The sequence below is a fragment of the Nyctereutes procyonoides genome, unplaced genomic scaffold (assembly GCF_905146905.1).
Source record: "Nyctereutes procyonoides isolate TBG_1078 unplaced genomic scaffold, NYPRO_anot_genome, whole genome shotgun sequence".
NCBI lineage: Eukaryota > Metazoa > Chordata > Mammalia > Carnivora > Canidae > Nyctereutes > Nyctereutes procyonoides.
Genome location: NW_026575046.1, coordinates 15,610,938 through 15,621,547, shown reverse-complemented (window position 1 = coordinate 15,621,547; position 10,610 = coordinate 15,610,938). Strand labels below are relative to the sequence as shown.

At 42.6% G+C, this 10,610-nt stretch overlaps 1 protein-coding gene across 1 annotated transcript in view; it reads right to left on the bottom strand.

The window, feature by feature from the left end:
• Positions 1–310: 310 nt before the first annotated feature.
• IL7R (interleukin 7 receptor) overlaps positions 311–10,610 on the bottom strand; it is a 31,686-nt gene continuing 21,386 nt past the window's right edge. Inside the window, exons 5-9 of the mRNA XM_055325426.1 lie at positions 8,756–8,913; positions 6,172–6,334; positions 5,174–5,267; positions 4,247–4,322; positions 311–3,860 (exon numbers count right to left, since the gene is read on the bottom strand). Of these exons, the coding sequence (XP_055181401.1) occupies positions 3,360–3,860; positions 4,247–4,322; positions 5,174–5,267; positions 6,172–6,334; positions 8,756–8,913 (992 nt within the window). The 3' untranslated portion in view covers positions 311–3,359. The remainder of the gene's footprint in view (positions 3,861–4,246; positions 4,323–5,173; positions 5,268–6,171; positions 6,335–8,755; positions 8,914–10,610) is intronic.

Sequence of the window (10,610 nt, the reverse complement as noted above, 5' to 3'; positions counted from 1 at the left end):
CTCAAAGGCTGTGATATGACACTGTCACCGTTCCTATGTGTCTCTGTCCCCCGGTGACTGTAGGCTGGAAACAATGCATCTCATCTCTGTAACTCCTCTAGCTAGCAAAGGACAAAGTAGTGCAAAGCAGATACTCAACAAATTGCTGTTAATTCATTAATTTGTGAATTCACTACTCAATGGATGAATGCGTTTCCCATGAACATCCAAATATAAAATAACAGCAAATGACACCAGAATGCTCTCAGTGGCTAAGGAGAACTGTGGCCCATTTTGTCCCTATTCCTCACAGAAGACAAGTACAAGCACAGAGAATTCCATAGCATTTAATTAAATATGAGATGATCACACACATTGGATACTTATACACTTAGCAGCTCTGCAAAATGTTTGTAATGCACATGGGAGGTACAGATCAGAGACCCTTCACTGTAGTGAACGATGGAGAGTTTTTAAAATAACCCCAAAGAAAAACCACTGAGCTGACAAATGCCATCTGATCTGTACCATTCCAGTTGTCTTACCACATGTTCTCATCACCTTCCTGGCCAGCTCTGTCTTGTAGCTCTTCCAGAAGTGCTATGAAAACACAAGTATGCACATCTGAAATAGCTTATACTTGGCTTTTCTGAAGCAAGTTTCCATGGAAACCAGAATGACAGGAGAGGCAAAGGCTAGTGGAAAATCAGGCGAATAAGCCAGGGCTCCCTAGATCCAGCCAGGACTGTTTAATCGACCAAATGAGCTGCCTGCTTAACAGTTTTCATTTCATGCTATATAGAACTAGCAGTTTCCATCTCTGACTTATGCATAGTCTCTCACCAGCTTTTCTTTCTTCATGAAATCCAAAAGGAGGTCGGTCAGAACAAACTTGTACTCTGACATTATACGTTGTCCCTGAGTAGAACATCACGCGTTAGCAGCAGTTCCGATTATAAGAGTATAATACATGGACTTTAAATCCCTCCAGTAACAGACAGACATTCACACATGAAATTCAAATGATAATCTGTGCCCAACAATCCCGAAACACGGGATTTTAGAGCTAGAGTCTTCCTCAAGACTTACCCCCTCATTTCTTTGAGAGACTGTCTACTGTTACAGGGAAATAAACTTAATGCCTTCCAGTCCTGACTTCACACTTAAGGCTGAGTAACTTATTTGTCCTCTCTGTGCCCAATTTTTCCATAAATGAAAGCTAACAATGACACACAGTTCATAGGATCTCTGTGGATAAGGTACAGGACCAGGTTGGCATGAGGTTTCCTATGATAACCTCCTCTTTGGGACGCGGTTCCCATTTCTATAAAAGGTAAAGAACACACGTCCAGCTGGTGGAAAGGTCTTCTGCTGCTGACACACCAGGCCGATTCTGCTGTTCCTCTGGGTAGACGTGTATCCCTTTTTTGGCATCTTCCCTGATTGTCTTCAACAGGGCACTTGGAAATGCCTCTATTATAGCACTTTGTGTTACTATGGTCATTTGTTTATGAAGCTGACACCCTCATTAGATTTTCTACTTTATGAGGCCCCCAACTTTATTTGTCTTAGATCCCCTGCACCCAACCCTGCGGTTGGTACGTGGGAGGCTTTCCATAAATACTTGTCAAGGAAAAAAAAAGGGATAATGCTTATGGAAATGCTTTGAAAATCACAAAAGCACGAAGCAAATCTAAAAGAATGTGAGATTATATTCATCACTATTGATTCAGAGAAAAGGATTTGGAAAATACAATGCCCGACAAAGAATAAATGATCTTATTATCATTAGGCCTCTAAGCCAACAGATAAGATCTGTTCTACAAAATCTAAAACCCCCTTCACAGATATCACAAAACAAAACAAACAAGAAAATTAAAAACACTTCGCCCCCCCCCAACAAACTAAAAACAGAACAAAAAGATACAAAATATCAACAACAACAACAACAGCGACAAACTCCTGAACAAAACAAAACCCAACCCTGGACCTATGCCCTTCATGTCTTCCTGTGCCTTGGCTGCTCTGTGTGGTTCTGCATGTACCCAGGGGCGGGGGGTCTGCAGTAGAGGCCTCGGCTGCACTGTCCCCGGTTGCAATTGCTCAGCTATCTTGACTTGGTTCTTGGTTTGAGATAGTCACTAGGAGTTCACCTAGACCAAGAAATACAAGAGGATGCATGTCGAATCTTCCTTATCTTTAAGAACATGGCCATAGTCAGCTCACTCATGTGCGTGTAGGTCTTCTCCCTGAAGCTTGTGGCCACATCCATGGCCATCACACTCAGGACGGTTTGTAGACACATTTGGGTTGGGGCAATCTCTACACACATAGAAAGGTTATTTTGGGCTCATTGCTCAAATGCACCTGAGTCCAGAGCTGACAATAGTCTCTTCTATTATCGATGGATGTAGCTGGGTGGTGGTAGCAAGAGAATCATACTCTTGATAACTAACTAGAAATTCTGGGCTTCTCCTTTTTCAGAAAAACAAAATCAAATGGGATTGGTGAGTTTTTCTTGCCTTCTTCAGTTTTCATAGATGTGGCTGGCCATGGTAGTTTTCACACTGTGTGACCCCTTCTTTCTCTTAGCCTTTTTAGTTTGGTGGTCATATCTCTGTGTGTCTGGGACACTCCTGGCTTATGCTGCTTGTCCTGGAGTATGTATAACTTCCCTTTTCATTTTCAAAAGCTGCCCAGTGTGGACAATAAATTCTATAGTCATCTCATTTTTTTTTGTCATCTCATTTGTTATTAGTGAGGTCTGGCACTTGAGAATGGGACCGTCCCTAGTCAAGATGAAGGCACATGGCTCAGTTGGTGGCATCAGGCGGGTGGGGCACAGTTAGACTCCTGGCCATCAAACAAAGCTGAGTGGGGGCAAAATGGACAAGTTACTTAACACCTCTAAGCGTCAGTTTCATCATCTATTAGTGGAGAGAATAATAATAATAATAACAATTGTGCCAATGCCCCAGGATTACCATGAGGATGCAGAGAGACAAGCTGTAGAGAGCATAGAACACTTGGTGAGTCCTAATAATGGTAGCTATCATCCCTGTTCTACTTCCTTCTGTCTTCCCTTGCCCCCTTCCTGCCTTCTGTTCCCCACTTTCCTCTCCTCCACCCTTTCACTCTTCCTGCTTTTTTTTTCCTTTCTGAAATAATGGAATAATTTGGGTTGTCTGAAGCAGAGTGCTCCTGCCTCAAGCCAGATGCCACTGGGCTGGGGAGGAGTGGTCGAAGCTATGTTTGAGAATCCTATAGATTATATGGAGTGCTTGCATTAATTTCATTTTCTTTGTGCTGCAAAGGAGAGTAGGTAAGGGCCCTGTCATCTTTGTCCGTCATCATGGTTCCAGTCCTGCACTTCTGTCAATTCACTGGTTTTGGTAGAAGCTGGACATGGTGACATATGCTTCTTCCTGACTTGATCCCAGGGAAGTGAGCACAGGCTGTCCCTGGGCAGCTGGGTTCAGTGTCAGGATTCCTGATTGGAAAGGAAATGGAGTGGGCACCGTGCCACTTGTAGTTCCAGGGCCAAGCAGTAGACCCTGGTACACATGGGGCCCATTCTTGCCACCTTCCCTGCAGTCTGCGGACCTGGAAGAGGGGAGTGCAAGGGCCTCGCACATAGTGACATTCCCGGCCAGGCATCCAAAAGGTGGATCTCCTCTGAAAGCTTTTGGGGTGATGACTGCATGCTCAGATGGCCAAGTAGGGCCCTGCAAGCCCCCTCCAAGCCTCTGCTTTTCGGACTCGTCTAGCTGTGGAGAAGTGTCTTGCAGAAAGCTTTCTGCTTCATCTCTAGCTTGAATGCCATCCACCTTATGAATCTGGCAGTCCAGGAAACTTTCAGGATTGAAACTCACATTCAAATTCTGCACCAAAAAAGAGAGAAAGCATTGAGAGTGCTCCAAAGAGACACACCAGCAAAGGTTCACGTTAGGGAAGGATGTAAAGAACTTTCTGACAGGGGTTTATCAGAGAATGTTGGAGAATTACCCACAAGTTCTAGTTGACTCTGCCAGAGTCTGAATGATACTGGCCCTGCTCTCCAGCCCTGGGGAATCCTGGGAGACTTCTGAGGCTTGTATCTCATTTAGTTGCCCCTCTAGGGAGCTCCAGCCAGGATCTCATGAGGGACCCTAGTCATGGGATGCACAAAAGACCAAAACTTGTGGTTCAGCCTTTTCCTATCCTGCACTATCATTGTTGGCTACTGGGATGCCCCCAGCATTGTGATAGAAGCCCCAGAAACACTCACCTTTTTTGGTTTTTTACACAGTTGTTCCAGAGTCTTCTTATGATCAGGAAGACTGGGCCACACCATAGGCTTAATTCTGAAAGAAGAGGACATCGAGAGAGAGGAAATGAATGGTCTTTCCACTCATTCTGGGCCAAAAATCAGAAGAGCACATTTCTAGTCTTGGCTCTACCACAACTAGGGGGGTGACCTTGGACAAGTGATTTGCCTTCCCTGGGCCTCGGATGTCCTATCAATTCACAGAGGGATCACTGTCCATGATCTCTATGAACACCTCTGGGAGAGATCGCCAGAGACGAGGAACAGTGAGGTTTGGCAATGGCTTAGCTATGAAACCAACATTTGCCCTATTCATCTCCTCCTGATAGAGGTGTTGTCAACTTATTCCTTCTCTCTAGTAACAGCAACTCTTCTGCTCTGATTTTGGTGGAAGTGAGGGATATTTTCTAAATCACGTGAGTAAATTGCTTTAAGGTGTCCCTTTTCAAATTGGAATATATCTGTGTTGTGGGCATCTTCCTAGAACATTAATAACTTGATGGTACATGTCAAGAACATCATTTTTAGCATGAAGCAAGCATGGATCTGTCATGGGGTAGAATGCAAAAGTCCCATGAATCCATGTGCTGAAATTCAAGACTTCAAATACATTCTGTATTTTTCCTGGGTACCCCCAGCTGCCCAAACATTCTGGAAGCTTGGTTACTATTCTTTTAGGATAAAAAGTTTGCCCTATATCCATTTACATATTTTCACCCATTAGGAAATTGTGAAAATTCACCAGTGTTTAGGGTGGGGAGGAATATGGGCACTGTAATTCCTGAAATGCCTTATTCTCCTTTGTAGTTTTCACATCAATAAATAGGGTTAGAGCTCCAACTCTCTGAGACCCCCCTGTAACTAGGGTCCTGATTACTGAAAGCTCACCTTTTTTTCCATAATGCAAAGGCCAATATGACCATCAGAGCCACAGAGAAGAAACTCAGGATGCTAATAGTTAGTAAAACAGGATCCATCCGCCCTGGAATGCAAGGACAGAACTTGGTGAGCAATCATGAACCATGCAGTAGAGGAGGCTTTCAGGGTGCTTTGAGTTTGTATAGTGACTTAGGACAATTTTATTATTTCTTCAAAGTTGCTCTCCAGTGAACAGGATGACGTACCAGCCTTATGCACTAGGAATTTTGGCTTCAGTAAGTGGCACTGAATTGGGTGAGTGGGTCTAGAACATCTGTCACTTGAGATACGAAGGTGACCAGGCATCAAAGACAGCAGCAGTCTCTCCCCAACTCCCACTGCCAAGAGAAGGAGGCCCAGTAGGGGACTGGTGAAGCGGAGGCTCCAGGCTGCAGGCTCAGCAATTCCCAGTCTGAGAAAGGGAGGCTGGGATGACAGAATGGTCCCCTCATACCTCAAAGAGAGGGTATAGGTGCCATGTTTTGGTTCCTCGGAGGCCTGCCTGAGCCATGTTCTTTGGTTCTCTGACCATTCTCCTACACCACATGGATATCTTTGTTATTCTGAGAAAGGAACCATGGAAGAGCAGCACTCGCCTGCCCGTCTTCCATCACCAAAGGTGCTCCCTGGAGGGGCTTTACAGAGACCAGCCATCGGGATTCCATTCTTAATTGGTAGAGTGGGGGTAGTAGGTAGGGCTTTTGTTCAGAATTAGTAGCAGTTCCCAAGAGCAGCTGGGTCAGTAGAGTCACTGATGCTACCAGAAGGGTCATTTGATCAATGACCAAGGGCCCTGTTCCACCACTTCCTTGTTCCTCACCAAAGAGGCAAAGATGGCAAGTCATTCTCCAAAGACAGCATAAGGATGCCCTCAGAGGAGTCCTAACTTGTGGGTTCATTTCACTTCTCTGCCTCTGACTCTTACTCACACACTTTGACACGCGAAGCACTCTGCGGTCACTTCCCACCTGTGATCTCTGGAGTTCTAAAGTGGAAGCTTGGACTCCATTCACTCCAGAAGCCTTGGAAATAGTTGGCGTTAGGGATGGACCGGACTTTAATCTCATACATTGCATCAGGTTGTAGCTTTCTCTGTAGGAGTGTCAGCTTTGTACTGGATAAGTTCACACACTAAAGAGCAAGACGTGGCATTACATTTTTAGGATTGAAAAAGAAGTGCTGCCCAGATCCCTCAAATCATTTCAAATTGAATGCCCTTGGTCATATGGGTACTCTCATTAAGAAAGGAGTCATGAAGTGTGAGCTTCTAAATGATGCTACCAGTGGCCAAGGAGGGCAACAGTACCATGGTTCTTTGTTCAGGTGAGCTGGACTCTCCCACTCCAGGAGATTATAAATCACTCCCAGGCTCCCACCTTCCTTTCTACACTTCAGTTTTCTCCTCCCTTTCACCCCTTTCACATTCCAACAGGAAATAAAAGGGAATGGTAAGGTTAGTGAGCAGGAATAATTTCTCTCTAGAAAGATCCCATTCTACATTGCAGATAGCAATATAGAGGCTACAGTACCTTCAAAAATGTGTATTATCCTTAAGGGAAAAAAAGCATCTTTCAGTTTGAGGGGTAAAAAGTTAATATTCCATTGTTATTTACATTTATAACAATGGAATGACTTAGTCAATTATTAGTTTTCATATATTTATTGAATTTATGTATTTATTTTATGAGACATTTCCAAGTTTCTTAATTTTTCTGTTGTTACATTTATCCTTTCCTTAATGATTTATTAGACCTTTTTATAGATGACAGATATTAACCATTTGTCCTTGTATGTGTGGCAATTTAATCCTAATTTCTAATTTGCCTTATGACTTTATTACGTATGCTGACATTTATAAGCCTTTATTTTTATGTAGTCACATGTATCCATCTTTTTTTAATAATAAATTTATTGGGATCCCTGGGTGGCGCACCGGTTTGGCGCCTGCCTTTGGCCCAGGGCGCGATCCTGGAGATCCGGGATCGAATCCCACACCGGGCTCCGGGTGCATGGAGCCTGCTTCTCCCTCTGCCTGTGTCTCTGCCTCATTCTCTCTCTCTCTCTCTCTCTCTCTCTCTCTCTCTCTGTGATGATCATAAATAAAAAATAAAAAAAATTAAAACAAAATAATAAACTTATTTTTTATTGGTGTTCAATTTACCAACATACAGAATAACACCCAGTGCTCATCCCGTCAAGTGCCCCCCTCTGTGCCCGCCACCCATTCACCCCACCCCCCGCCCTCCTCCCCTTCTACCACCCCTAGTTCGTTTCCCAGAGTTAGGAGTCTTTATGTTCTGTCTCCCTTTGTGATATTTCTTTTGTTTTGTTTTTTTTTTTACTGCTTTTATGCTTAGAATATTCTTTTTCTTTCAAGATTATATAGACATTTAAATAGATTTTCTACCTTTTTTAGGGTTTCACTTTTAAATAATTTCCTTAAATTATTTTTTTTATATGGAGCAAGTTAGGCATTTAACTTAGTTTATTTCCACAAGCAGTAAACTGACTGTCCTGATACCATTTTAAAAATCCTTCTCTCCACTATAGTTGCTCTTCCATTGGTGCAATTTTCAGATGAAGACTCAGGAGGGCAGGATCAAACTAACCTAGTTTTTGTGGTGGGTGGGTAGAAAGAGGGAGAGGCTGTTTGGGACAGACATTACCCATAATCTAAGTACTGTAGAGAAGCATGCTCTGAACAGAGAAGGCTAATCCTGGCCTGAGCAAAGAGATCAGTATGGATGAGTAGACACTCTTTTCACCTTGAGAAGAAGTCATCATCTGGTTTTTGCTCATGTGGTACAAAAAAGGACAGAAATTAAGCCAGTAGGCTCAGAGGAACCTGAAAAATCTGGGATACTCTACTTTTCTTCCCATCTTTTCTCCAAGACAGATTTCAGGGACAGCCAGACCATTCCAATGACAGGACTCATGGAGTCTAAATAATACTCCAGATTATGATACAAATGAAGGTTGTTACTTCAAGGATGAAGAACTCAGGTTTTTAGAAAAAAAAAAAAGAACATGAAGAAAAATATTCCATCTACCTCCATACTTTAAGCTGCTTCCACAACTCCCATGAACCAAATTCTCCCTATGACTTGTTCATGGTTTTTGCCTGATTTGCCTGTGAGAGATGTGTACTTTTTGAGACCCCCCCAAAAAAGAGGATTTATTTGGTCTTAATCTATACTGTGAGTTCAACAACCTAATTTAGAGACATTATAAAGACAAAACATAGAGCAAGAAAAAACACGAGAGCTAGAATGGGATGGCCCAGGGAAGACCTAGGTTTTGTGAAACCTGAAACTTTTATACTTTGCCGAGCTTCTCTCAGTAAAGGGTGTATTTTGAACACAGAATTGCTAGGGGCCCTCCCCAGGTAAATGTACCTCTGGAACAATAAAATTTGTGACATTAAGAAGTTTTTATTTTAGAGTTTTATGTAAGTATTTTATAATTTTATGTATTTTATATAAATTTATTAAGTATATTTCTACATACATCTTTATGAATGTTATAATGGATAAAGGTCATTAATCTACATACCATCCAGTCATTTTCATTTTTTTCTTGGCGATAGGCTACCTCATGCACTAATTCTTTCACATACTTCTTTTGTAAGTGAGATGTGTTAAATGTCACCAGAAAGTCATTCGCTCCCTCTCGATAGACGACTCTTATGTCAAAAGGAGCCTCAGGTTTAACTAGAAAGGAAAAAGAAAGGAGGTCAGTCAATAGGGCAGTGAAGAATATAATTATACTTTTTAAATTTCATCTATTCTGAAAAATCAGATTCTTTTTCTGGGTCAGTAACTGGGCAGCAGTTCAGAAAACCATTTCTTCTTCCTGGTTCAAAGCCTGAGTTCACTTTCCAGCCTCTGGCTGTGGGTGTGTGGCCTTGTGAGCAGTGTGGGTGGAAGTGATGTTTACCACCTCCCATCCTGGCTCAGAAACCTTACATATATGACCCTATGCTTATTCCCTTTCCACCACTTGGAGTCACATGTTGAAGACAATGGAACCCCAAGATGAAAGAACTCTGAACGTTGCTTGGAGGAGCACCACCCACAGATTAGAAATAACCATTTTGGCCCTCATGTGAGCAAGAAATAAACTTACGGTGTTTGAGACATTGTATGTTTTAGGGCTTATTTGTTATAGCAGCGAGTGCTAATTCTACACTAAAACACATTCTCTTTGCCTTTTAAATACTAGAGGACTTGCTACTGACTAGGAGTATGTAAACTTTGAACCCTCCAAAGAAATCAGGTTGTAAGGTGGGAGCCTTGTATCTCACCTCAGCTATGCAGAAGTTGAGGGTCTGCATCCTGGCCCTAAGCTCATAGCTTCCAGTGTGACTTCAGTCTAGTACATAATAGTTTTAAATTCTTCTCTTGTCTCTGCCTTCTGCCTGCCTCATGTAAAGTTCTTCTTAAGATCCCATGCACCGAGTATAAAATGCTATTGGAAGGAGATAGGTTTTATTTCAGGCAGAAATCAACCCTGAGAGAGGTACTAAATTCCTTGAAAAGTGTGCATGTCAGGCAGCCTTCCTATCATTGACCAGGGGCTTTCCTGTCTTGGGTTCTTAGCTGCTTTATCACCAAAGCCTGGAATGTTCATTTTCTAAAGATGGAACAGCCACATTTTTGTATGGCTGATCTCAGGCAGAGGTGGGGAGCACATAGACTAAAATCTAATCTAAACCTATTAATGACATTAGTATGTGTTCATCAAATTATTACTCTGTGGACTGAGCTGGATTCTAAGCTATCTGAGTTGGGCTTTAGCCTTGACTTGCCGACCCGGTGAAGTGAATTCATGTGATGGAGTTTGGCTGACTTATTGTAGTCACTTGTTCGTAGCAGTAACCGCCTAAGTTTTTCCTGCATTGCCCCAGAGATCCTGAAAAAGAGGAAGTGTCTCCTTCTTCGCCCTTCGATGTCTGGTAAAAGAGGAAGTTTATCCTTTTCGACTCTTAGATGTACTACAGAAAGGGAAGGTGCCCTGGGGGAGCAAGGGGAAAGGGGGTGGGGTATAGAGAAACAGATCAACAGAGAATACTGTCAACGCTTCACACCTGCCAAGCCAGTTTCTACCCTTCATTCAAGGGAATAATTGAGATTTACACTCTCAATGAAACCTCTGACACTGAATTCCTTGCCTCATCCTCATCTCCCAAGGACTTCCAATAATGGAAGAATTAAGTGAAAAACAGACTGATATTGATTATATACCTACTAAGCACCAAGTGCTTTACTTACACAAGCTTCCACCAATAATCCCTTATTACTACTATACTAATGAGGAAACTGAGTCTTAGGCTAAGTTCAGGCTCCTATAAAATGGTTTGATAGTATTTAATTCTAATTCTGTCTGATTCTGAGGCTAACTCTTCTTT